The 12,478-nt window shown below is 42.3% G+C and overlaps 1 protein-coding gene across 1 annotated transcript; it reads left to right on the top strand.

Annotated features, from left to right (window-relative positions):
• Window positions 1–412: 412 nt before the first annotated feature.
• Window positions 413–5,848, top strand: AWAT1 (acyl-CoA wax alcohol acyltransferase 1). The gene is given in 7 exon segments (XM_077145794.1): window positions 413–488; window positions 1,398–1,505; window positions 1,766–1,836; window positions 2,741–2,936; window positions 3,611–3,782; window positions 5,258–5,457; window positions 5,694–5,848. Coding segments are annotated over 7 exon segments (978 nt in total).
• The last annotated feature ends 6,630 nt before the right edge of the window (window positions 5,849–12,478 follow it).

Here is a 12,478-nt window from a genome sequence, read left to right as displayed (position 1 = left end):
GCAGAGACCTAGTACCAGAAGCTCTTCACCCCACAAACCCCCCAAAACTTCCTTCCCACAAGCCACCTCTCTGGGGTCATCTCTCAGTGGCCTGTGAGGAGTGTCTCCCCTCTTGGGAGACAGTCACTGGGTAGCATTCCTCACCATCCTGATGTTCTAATTCCAGGAAAAGAAAGCCAAAGGGTAAATGAGGTGAGCCCAGGGGTCAGACCTGATGGGTCAGTCCTTATTACACCAGAGCCTGCCCCCTGAAGTGGGTGGTAGGTGTGGGGTAGGGCTAGGAGGGGATGGGGCAGGGGAAAACTCCTCATACTCCCATGGTTTACTGCTGAACAAGCTCTCAGAAGCAGATGGTACCTTTGGTTAGAACACTGTTCTGGAAATGCCACCTCCCTCAGGCTCCAGGGACATCATGTCTTGCTCTAAGCAGCCTAAGCACTTCCAGAGTCTGATGCTTCTACAGTGGCCTTTGAGCTACCTAGCCATATGTGAGTACCAACCTAAGAATGAACAACAAGCCAGACTCAGAGGTCATTGCTAGATCTGGGATGGTCATGGGAAATCTAATATCTGGTCTTTGGGCATCTGAGAAGATATTAAAGAGTAAAGCCAAAGAGTCTTGAGCTCCATGAATGTCCTGGAGAAGGAAGGGATACAGCCCCAGTGGACAGTGAAAATAGAACAGGGTTGGGATGGATTTGAGTAGATTTAGCTAGTTACAGCCACTTCCTAACCCTAATTGTTTAGAGAGGGAACTGAGGTTCAGGGAATGAACATGATATGTAATGTTAGCATTACAGACTTAAGTAGGACTTTAGCTTGTGTTTAAATCATGGAATTTTCTATTCTAAGAGGGAGGGTATTAGCATGGGAGAGATGAAGGTAATAAAAGGAATGGTGAATTGAAAAGAGGACAAGAGTGCTGGGTGGGAAACAGAGAGAGATGTAGTGTTGGATGGATAGAATGTAGGGAGATGTGGATGGTATGTGGGCAAGGGAGGGTAGGCTAGTGGCTTAGCAAAGATTCAGGGATGATGGATAGGGACAGGAACAGGACGATGGGAGACAATTTGGAAAAGATGGTGGAGAAATAGGGGCAAGGGAAAAGGGATGGTGGCAAGTGGGGAGCCAGAGTAGAGAGATCGTGGGTGGATAGGGAGTCAGAGAGGCAAGTGGTGGACAGGGATGCCAGGTCACCAGCGAAATGGGAATGGTGTTTGTAGAAGATGGAGAAAATTTTTGAAGAACAAGTGGAAATGAATGATGGATGGGCAGGAGCTGGTTTGTGCAAAGGGACAGGACCAGAAGTTGGAGTAGCTTAGAAGGCCAATAATAGGATTAAGCATGGTCAAGTTCTCCTGGCAGCACAAATTTTTTCTGACATGCTTCCTCATCAGTTTGGATCTTGCAGCCACTGCTCATTTACCTGCTGTTTACACCTTTGTTGCCGCTACCAGCCCTTTCCTTTGCCTGGCTCTTCCTGGACTAGAAGACCCCAGACCAAGGTAAGATTCATGACCTAGAAAGAACAGGGCCTAAGAATGTTCTACTTTCACCATGGGATCCCACTTACCATGCCAGAGGCCTCTCACCAAAGTTGTCAAAGCCATGGGAGCTGGGCCAGCCAGGACTGTCCTGGAAACTTTTCCATTCCCACCTATCTAACAAAGCCATGGTCCCTCAAGGCTGCTGGAGAAACCCTAGGTGAGAGGAAGGTGGAGGTGGCACACACTGACATCATTCCCTACTGGCATTTCTGTCTTAGTTGGCAGGCGTTCAGCCTGGGTGAGGAATTGGTATATCTGGACCTATATCAGGGACTATTTTCCCATTACAGTAAGTGTCTCTTCCCCAGTGTCCCTCACAGTTCCTCAGATACTAGACATTCACGCCAGATGATTAGGGTTGTCCCTAAAGAAGATGAGGAACCCCGAGTATTCTCATTTCAGGCTAAAGCCAACATTCTTGCTGGGCTCTCTATACTCTGCTAAGATACTTTGGACGCTTTGTTATGTGTCCAGATGGACGCAGGCAGAAAGCAAATGCAGTTCAGTTCAGTTTAGCAAACATTTTGATTGAAAGTTTACTCCATACCCCGTGTTTGGAGTACAGAAATATGAATAGGATGTGATCCTCTGCCAGCAGGGAGCTCACCTCTAATGGGGAGGACCGACACATGTAGAGTTATGGTTTGCTATAAGGTGTAGATGTAGGTCAGATGAAAGGTTAATTAATTCTTTCTAGGGGATAAGGAAAGTCTTCACAGATGTGGTGACATCTAAGCAGCATTTTCAAAGTTGAGTAGAAGTTACTTAGGCAGGCACTGAAGGGGTTTGTGGGGAGAAAACATCAGGAAAAGGTTCTAGAAACAGTCTGCTATGCGAATCCTCCAGGTACTACTCATTGGAGTAAACATCAAACACTACCCCAATTTTTACTTATTTTTGGCTAGAGCACAAATAGAACAGAGCTTCCCAACCTTTTTCAAATAAGGACACTCTTAGAAAATGATAACATGCATAAAGTACCCTGACATAAATGGCCGAGACTTCTGCCCCAGATTCTGCTTGGTTACCCAAGGGATGAGAAAGCTGAGATCTTGGCCTCCTGAAACCTCTTTGTGACACATCTGTCGGAAAGCTCCACTTTAGAGAGCACTGTAATCCCTGAAATATCTTCACCCTTGCTTCCCCATGTGATCTCATTCCACCACACCTGACATTTCTCTCCATGCTTGCAGATCCTGGCGACTAAAGACCTCCTACCTGAGCACAACTACCTCATGGGGGTTCACCCCCATGGCCTCTTGACCTTTGGCACCTTCTGCACTGAGGCCACAGGCTTTTCAAAGACATTCCCAGGCATCACTCCTCACCTGGCCACGCTTTCCTGGTTCTTCAAGATCCCCCTTGTTAGAGACTACCTCATGGTCAAAGGTACCCCTGTCCATTTCTCTGTTTGGAGATACATCTTTTTAAGCCCCAAGCCCCAACCCCTCACCCTCTCCCCACCATCATAGCGTAGCAGTTAAAAGCATAAGTTCAAAAGCCAAACTTCCTGGGTTTGAATCCTGGCTCTGCCACTTATTGTGGTCTCTTGGGCAAGCTACCTAATTTCTATCTGATTCAATTTCTTAATCCGTAAAATGGTGCTGATGACAATAGTCTCACCTCCAAGTGGTGTGATGACTAAATGAGCCAATGCAAGTAAAGCATTCAACTTAGTGCCTGCCACAGAGTATAAGCTCAATAAAGTATAGCTATTGCTATTAATGGCAATAGAAGACAAAGAAATGGCAGAATTATAGTTGGGGGTCAGAAAATCATTCTTTCCAGTGGGTTATCCCACTGGAAATCATTCTTCCTCCTTTTGTTTTGACCCAGTGCCTCCTGCAAAGTGGAGATATTGCCTCCAAGTGAAGCTGGTGATGTTTGCCCACAATCTCCTTTCTCCATACTCTTTAGTCCTATCTTCTTCAGCTTCTCCTCCTAGGGCCTGCGGGAACAGAGGACACACAAACAGCTGGGGAAGAGCAGATAAGAGTGTTCCCTCTCAGCCATTCTCCCCTCTCCTGCTCATTTTGCTCCTCTCTCTGCTTGATTCTCTGTAGGTGTGTGCTCTGTGAGTCAATCAGCTATTGACTACCTGCTGAGCCATGGCCCTGGCAACCTCATGGGCATTGTAGTGGGAGGGGTGGGAGAGGCCCTGCAAAATGTGCCCAATGCCACCACCCTCATCCTCCAGAAATGCAAGGGTTTTGTATGCACAGCCCTCCAGCATGGGTAGGTGTCTTTCCCAGAGGAGGAGTGGGTGGTCTGTTCTGAGCAGCATGACCTCATAGATGATGCAAAGATGAGTCAGACCTGAGTCTTGCCCTCAAGGAACTTACTACAACTGGATAGAGGAGATGGGTGTAGAATTTCAAACAGGTTTAGATCATCCACTCCTTCTGAACTAGCTAGGTCAGTTCCCAGGAAACCAAACCATGCACCCAAGTTCAACACCAGGGACATCAGGCTTGGGCTACCTTTGCATATAGACAATGCCCACATTATCTCTACTGATACTGATACTCTACATCTGTCTGCTAAGGGTAAATGCAAGAGGTCGTACAGTATAGTGATTACAGGGGTGGGATCTAATTTACAATCCCAGCTCTGTTACTTGCTGTGCACTCTGGGGCAGGTTACTTAACCATTCTGTGTGGCTACTAATAATTGTACCTACTTCATAGGGCTTTCTGGGGGTTTAAATGAATCCATCCACATAAAACTATTGCTATGTGCTTGGTACACAGTAAGAGATCAATAAACGTTAGCTACTCTGACTTAGAGGTAAGGACCAGTAGCCTGAGGCTGGAACTATGGGGTGCCCCTTCAGGTCAACAGGCCAGCTCACTGGACACAGGGACAATTGTCTTATTGCAAACTCAGAGAAGAAGGAAGGATTTCTTCTAAGGAGCTTGCCTGAGTGGTCTGTTCATTAGTTAGGAGCATAATGCAACAGAGAGCTCTGAGCTGAGAGAAAGAAGACCTGGGTTCTAGTCTAGTTCTAGTCCACTTGAGCGGCCACCCCTTCTGAACCTCTGCTTCTGTAACCATAAGATAAAGAAATAATCCTCCACTGTGTCTTCCACTGTCTTTGCTATGAGGACCCAATAAGGTAACATATGTTAAAGTGCTGAGAGATTAGTATCAATTCACAAAGATTTGTAAAAGAGAATCTGTTTTCTTTTTTTTCCTCTCTCCCCCAGGCAGACTTAAGGAACTTGATTCTCTACCAAGAGCACTGTCAGGTGGATTCCCATGGCCTGTGAGGGGAAAACTACTTTTCTCTTCTCTACTCTCATCACAAGGAGAGAATATTTTGTGCATAGCCTTTCTGGGTGAGGACATATCATATAAGTAGCTGGGCAAAATGATCTTCATCTCCTCTGCCTTCTACTAATAGAAACAGAGTCAGCTATTTCCCTTCCTGACACCTGCCGGAAGTTTTTCTTTTCCGAGTATAGGTGTTGGGATCACTGCCTCTTCCCACCCTGCACCCCCGTATCTTGCCCCAGAGATGTCAGTGTCACTGACATTGAAAATATCAGAGCAAGAGTATAAACATAGGAGCGCCATTTGATGCCAGGAGAAATGCTTTAAGCCACAGGGAATTTTATCATAGTAGATGGGGGACTGGCCAGGATTGAATGTTCTTCCAGGGTGACTCCCACCCTAGCCTGTTTGAGAAACAAATCAGGGTTTCCTTCCAGGGCTCATCTGCCTCCGACCTTCACTTTTGGAGAGACCGGGGTGTATGAGCAGGTGCAGTTCCCTACGGAGAGCAGGATGTACAAGTTCCAAAGCTGCTTCTGCCAAATCTTTGGTTTTTATTCTCATATCTTCTATGGACGAGGCTTCTCCCAGGGCTCCACTGGGCTCCAGCCATACCCCCAGCCTATCATAACTGTGGGTGAGTACTAATCTTAGCCCCAAGTTCACCTCAGCCCTTTCTCAACCTTAGCCTCAACATTTCCACCTATGCCTCCACCAAAGGAAAGGGCAGCAGAGGGAGAAGGAAATGGGGAGTTGGCTTGGGATGTGAGGGGATCAAGCAGTGAAAAGGTCAGGCCCAAGGAAGGAGAAGGAAGTTAAAGGAAGAGGCGATTCTAACACTTTCCCCTTCTCTTTTCCCATCTCTCTTCACAGTCAGAGAGCCTCTGCCACTACCCAAAATTGAAAAGCCAAGTCAGGAGATAGTGGACAAATACCATGCACTTTATATGGATGCCCTGCACAAACTGTCTGAACAACATAAGACCCAGTATGGCTTCTCGGAGACCCAACAGCTGCTTTTCCTATGACTGAAGGGGCTACAAGCCCATCCCTCTCAGAGTCAGAGGGCCTGCCTTGGAGAAGAGACTGCTCGCCTGCTATCCAAAGAGAGGCCTGAGGGGAAAAAGAGAGATGAGGGAGGACTGGAGGCAGGAGGTGGTTAGGCATTAGGAACTTCTTTCTTGCCACAAGAGTTCTCCCTAAGGAGCTTTACTAAGTCTTTCCTGCAGAAGAGGGTATTCTTGGGCTCCTTAGGCCCGTTCATAAAGTATGCTCCTAACTAGCTTTCCTGTCTGAGCCTGACACTCCAGGTCTTAAAGGTCTTCAAACAACAGCCAGGCAGCTTGAGTAGCCACCACTCTGGTTTCTTTGTTTTATTTTGTATTGAGTCTTAATGCATTTTCTGTTGAGATATAAATTTACCCTTTCCTTTTTTCTGAGTAATGACAAGCAAAAATGGGAACTATTTTCAAGGTGGGTCAGTGTATCGCAATTTTTTTTAAGACAGAAGTGTGTTTCAGAGTCACATGAAACAACCTATATAGAGCTGCATAGATTAAAAAATCAAAAGAATGCAACCAATTTAAATTTCTAAATAACAACAAATGACTCCTTAGCGATTAATGTATTTAAAAATTCAATTCTACACCTCAGTTTTAAAACTTACCTTTTTAAAGTGTGTAAGTCCATAGTGTTTAAGGTAGTCACAGAGTTGTACAACCACCATAACTGTCTAGTTTTAGACAATTTTCATCACCTCAATAAGAAATCCCATACCCATTAGCAGTCACTCCCCATTCCCCCTTCCCCCAGCCCCTAGCAACCACTCATCCACTTTCTGTCCCTATGGATTTGCCTATTCTAGACATTCCATCTAAATGAAATCATGTAATATGTGGCCTTCTGTGTCTGGCTTCTTTCATTTAGTATGTTTTCAGAGTTCATTTATGTTTAGCATATATCAGTACTTCTTTACTGTTTATAGCCAAATAACATTCCACTGTATGGATATACCACATTGTTTAATCCATTCATTAACTGGTGGGCACTTGGGTTGTTTTCACTTTTGGGTTATTATAATATTTTCTGTTCTCTTGTATCTATACCTAGGAGCAGAATTGCCACATCATATGGTAACTGTACATTTAATTTTTGAGGAATTGCCAAACTGTTTTCCTCAATGACTGTACCAGTTTACATTCCTACCAGCAATGTCAGAAGCTTCCAGTTCCTCTATATCCTTACAGATACTTGGTATTGTCCTTGTTTTACTTTTATTATAGCTATCCTACCGAGTGCAAAGTGTCATTTCATTGTGGTTTTGATTTCCATTGCCCTAATGACAAATGATGCTGAGCTTTTTTGTGTGTACTTATTGGCCATTTATATATCTTCTTTGGAGGAATGTCTACTCAATCCTCGTCCGTTTTTAAATTGGGTTATTTATCTCTTTATTGTTGAGTTGTAAGAGGTCTTTATATATTCTGAATACTTAATGTTTTCAGATATATGATTGGCAAAGATTTTCTCCCATTCTGTGATAGTCTTTTCACTTAGCTGATCGTAATGTTTATACCACAGAAAATTGTAATTTTTATGAAATTCAGTTTAACTACTTTTTCTTCTGCTGCTTGTGCTTTTAGTGTTATATACCACCACTCAATTTTACCTCCTCACTTTTTTCCCCACCATTACCTCTAATTCAGCTCTCTGAGCTCAGGAAAGTAACAATAACAGAAAGGGTAATTCAGAGTCATTCCTTATTTGGGACTGCAAGCTGCCTCCATACGGCATTGTCCCCTTATAGATATCCCAAACCTTCTACTCCCTTGGGTAAGGTGAGTCCCCAGTAAGTATTAGAGGAACAACTATTTACCTAGAACCTATCCTTTGTGGGGCTTAACAATGGTCCTGCCCCTTTTTCCTTAGTCAGATCTGTCTGGGACAGAAGCTCAGGGGTGCCATGTTGGTCATTTAGCTCCTTTGACATTCAATTCCTGCCTGATCTTTAAAAGCCACAACTGTGAAAGGGCAGCACCCAGGGCTGTAAAGTAAGTGAGTAAGATGGATGGATGGATGCACAGATTGATGTAGAGTAGAGCATGGACTTGGTAACCATATGTAGAACAATAGGATACATTTGTGAGCACAGTAAATCTAAAGATAAGAATGCCATATTGCACACAGCAGGCTGTCAACTTTGGGTCTTGAAATTTGTCCACAAGACATCGACGTTGATGGGTGCTTAGCAAATCACGAAGGAGTACTTCGTGAGGTTTTGGGAGATGTTCCCAAACTGATGGCACAGAAGGTGACCTTAAGGTTGTACTGAAGGTACCAGTGGCTGGCCCTTGTGGGACTATCCTGAGGCTGTTTTCTAGTTTGTTGCATTTTCCTCTCCTTAGATCATGTTTTCACGGGAGAAACACACTCAGGCCTATCTTTCCTGCCTATTAAGAGAAATTCCTTTCTCCAATCACATGGATTCTAGGTGGCCCTTTCTAATATTGCTGTCTGTACTAATGAAAATGTTACTTTGCCCATTGGCAGGAAGGAACCAGATCAGGTTGATTGCTTATTTGTTAACCATTTCCCTTTCCTTCCTGGCTAACATAACTGGTTTTGTTCAGGTATTCTTGCCTTTTCTGTGTAACTCAGGATTAAATCTTGACCACCTTCAGCAAATCCAGGTAGCACCCTTTATCTTGCCAATGATTGGCTTAGAAAGGGTCATGTAAACATGGAAAATCTGCTGAGAAGCTTCTGGGAAAGGTTTTTCTCATTCTTAAAAAGCACACAAAGAAGAGGATGTGGAATGATACAAATTCCCATACATTGCCGAAGGAAATGAAGAATGCTTCAATCACTTTGGCAAACAGTTTGGCATTTTTTACATAGCCATAAAAGGTACTAACTGTATCAATAACAGAGAGAACTAATTAATTACTCTTCCAAGTCACACATAACAAGTGGGGAAAGGGTCTAACAGTAATCAGCACACAATGACCAAGCAGAAGGAGGTTCAAAAGTATTTGAATTAGGAAATAATCTTAAAGAGAAATGTGCTGTCTTGTTCTTGTATATTTTAAGAAGTGAAACTTTTATGTGTCCCCACAAATCTTAATAAAATTCTAATACTGAATTTAAAAGTTGTAATAATGCTAACAGACAAGGCTGGTGTATTATGATGCTAAGACATAGATTATGTTACTAACCAACAAAGATTTTAAGGGAGAATACTGGTTGCAAAACGCATCGATTTAAGGAAAAGACAGGAGAGAAATATTTGGAGGCGAGTGTAGAAATGTAGATTATCAGTAAGTGTAACTAAAAGTGTAAAAAAGACAAAAAAAAGTGAGATGGATTTTATCCTTCAACCAAAGGATAAAATGGTTGAAATCAGTACGGCCTACACAGTAATAACATTGAATGTTAATGGATTAAACTCCCCAGTCAAAAGACACAGAATGACAGAACAGATTAAGAAATGTAATCCAGCTATATGCTGTCTACAAGGGACTCATATTAGGCCCAAGGATACAAATGGGTTGAAAGTGAAAGGTTGGAAAAGGTATTCCATGCAAACAAGAATCCAAAAAGGAACTGGGGTAAAGCTATACTATATCAGACAAAATAGATTATAAATACAAAACTATTATAAGAGGCAAAGAAGGACACTATGGGCAATCCAACAAGAAAATAAAACAATCCTAAATATTTTTGCACCTAACTAGGGTGCCCCAAAGTACATGAGGCAAACACTGGCAAAACTCAAGGGAAAAATCTCTCTATAAAAATAGTTGGAGATTTTAATACACCACTGTCATCAATAGATACATCTAGGCAGAGAACTAACAAGGAAATGGAGAACTTGAATAATATGATAAGTGAACTAGACCTAACAATCATATACAGAACATCGCACCCCTAAACAGCAGGATATACATTTTTCTCAAGTGCTCATGGATCATTCTCCAGGATAGACCACACATTGGGACACAAAACAAATCTCAATAAATTTAAAATGATTGAAATTACACAGAGAATTTAGTCTGATCATAATGGAATAAAGCTAGAAATCAATAATAGGCAGAGAACTGGAAAATTCACAAATATATGGAGGTTAGAGTACACACTCTTAAACAGTCAGTGGGTCAAAGCAGAAAGTACAAGAGACAAATAAAAATGAGAACACAACATATCAAAATTTATAGACCCAACAAAGGCAGTGCTGAAAAGGACATTTAAAGCCCTAAAAGCCTACATTAAAAAAGAAGAAAAAGCTAAAATCGAAGACCTCGCTGCATACCAGGAGGAACTAAAAAACTAATCCCAAATAGCAAACTAATCCCAAAGCAAGCAGAAACAAATGAAATTGAGAGTAAAAAACAATAGAGAGAATTAACAAAACCAAAAGTTGGTTCTTTGAGAGGATCAATAAAATTGGCAATCCCTTAGCTAGATTGATAAACAAAAGAAAAGAGAAGATGCAAATAAATAAAATCAGAAAAAAAGTGGGGGGGGGGCCACACTGATGCCACGGAAATATAAAGGATCATAAGAAGATACTACGAACAACGGTATGCCAACAAATTAGACAACTTAGCTGAAATGGACAATTTCCTAAAACACCTGAACAACCTACACTTACTGTAGAAGAAATAGAAGACCTCAACAGACATTACAAGTAAAGAGATTATCTCAGTCATCAAAAACCTGCCAACAACAACCAAAAAGCCCAGGACCAGGTGGCTTCACAGGTGAATTCTACCAATCATGAATCCTGCTCAAACTCTTCCAAAAAATTAAAGAGGAAACACTACTAACTCATTCTATGAAGCCAGCATCACCCTAATACCAAAGCCAAATAAAGATATTACAGAAAAGAAAATTACAGGTCAATTTTTTCTAATGAACATAGATGCAAAAATCCTTAGCAAAATACCTGCAAAGTGAATCCAACAGCACATGAAAATAATTATACACCATGACCAAGGGGGTTTTATCCCACATATGCAAGGGTGGTTCGATACAAGAAAATCAAGTAACGTAATACCGCATTAAAAAATCAAAAAGGAAAAACACATGATCATCTCAATTGATGAAGAAAAGGCGTTTGACATGAACAGAGAGATACAAGTGCTAGAGAAAACGTGGAGAAAGAAATGTACCTATTCACTATTGGTACAGAAGCTAAAAAGTGCAGCCCCTCTAGAGGACAGTGTGGTAGCTCCAAAGGAGGCTAGATGTAGGGTTGCCATATAATCAAGCAACCCTGTTGTTAGGTGTACACTCAGAAGAACTGAGAGGGGAACAGGAATGGGCATTTGTGCACTGGTGTTTATCGTGGCAGTGTTTGTGATTTGCAATGGATGGAGGTGGCGTAAGTGTACATTGACTGAGGAATGGAACTATGGTGTATACATACAGTGGACTTTTGAGCAGCTGCAAGAAGGAATGAAGTTGTGAGGCATGCAACGAAGTAAATGAACCTTGAGGACAGTATGTTGAGTGAAACAAGCCAGAAATGAAAAGGTATACTATAACGCCTCACTAATATGGACTAACCATAATGTACAAACTCTGAGAATTGAATTCGAGAGCATAGGTTAACAGTAGAAGGCCTATTGTAAAGGTTCTTAAATTGTAAGCTCTTTATTCTAGTTTGCTAGCTGCTGGGATGCAATATACCAGAAATGGAATGGCTTTTAAAAGGGAGAATTTAATGAGTTGCTAGTTTACAGTTCTAAGGCCGAGAAAATGTCCCAGTTCAAACAAGTCTATAGAAATGTCCAATCAAAGGCATCTAGGGAAAGATACCTTGGTTCAAGGAAGCCGATGAAGTTCAGTGTCTCTCTCTTAAGTGAGATGGCAAATGGCGAACACAGTCAGGGCTTCTCTCTCGGCTGGAAGGGCACATGGCGAATACGGCGTCATCTGCTAGCTTTCTCTCCTGGCTTCCTATTTCCGTGAAGCTCCCCGGGAGGCGTTTTCCTTCTTCATCTCCAAAGGTTGCTGGACTCTCTGCATCTCATGGCTTCATCGTTCTGCTCTCTCTGAATCTCTCTGAATCTCCAAAATGTTTCCTCTTTTATAGGACTCCAATAAACCAATCAAGACCCACTCAAATGGGTGGAGACATGTCATCCCCTAATCCAGTTAAACAACCATTCTTGACTAGATCACATCACCTAGGGAGATGATCTCATTACAGTTTCAAATATACAATATTGAATAGGGATTATTCTACCTTTAAGAAATGGGATTTATATTAAACCATGGCTTTTCTTAGGGGGCATACTTCCTTTCAAACCAGCACACTCTTATACAGCAGTAACATTTATTCAAGAGCTGTAACTGTGATTACTAAATTCTGAGATGCTGAGCTCTTTGTGTATAACCTGATAATTCCCTGAAACTTCAGGTGTTTGTGTGACACCTGAGACTTAGAGCTAGACTTCTACAGCGAAACTCGGCATTACCCCATACAGCAACTGTCACACTGAATAAGCGATCAGACTTCAATTAGAGAAATGAATGAAGCTGATCTGGGTAAGACTATAGTAAATCAGATTAAAGGGTAAAGGATGATACTGACAGTATTTTAAAACTTCATCTTCTATGGGAGACCAAAGGAAGAGATGTTTATATAGTGCAAA

The sequence above is a fragment of the Tamandua tetradactyla genome, chromosome X (genome assembly GCF_023851605.1).
Source record: "Tamandua tetradactyla isolate mTamTet1 chromosome X, mTamTet1.pri, whole genome shotgun sequence".
Taxonomy (NCBI): Eukaryota; Metazoa; Chordata; class Mammalia; order Pilosa; family Myrmecophagidae; genus Tamandua; species Tamandua tetradactyla.
The sequence above is the reverse complement of the archived record's forward strand: the minus strand, read 5'-3'. Positions and strand labels throughout refer to the sequence as shown.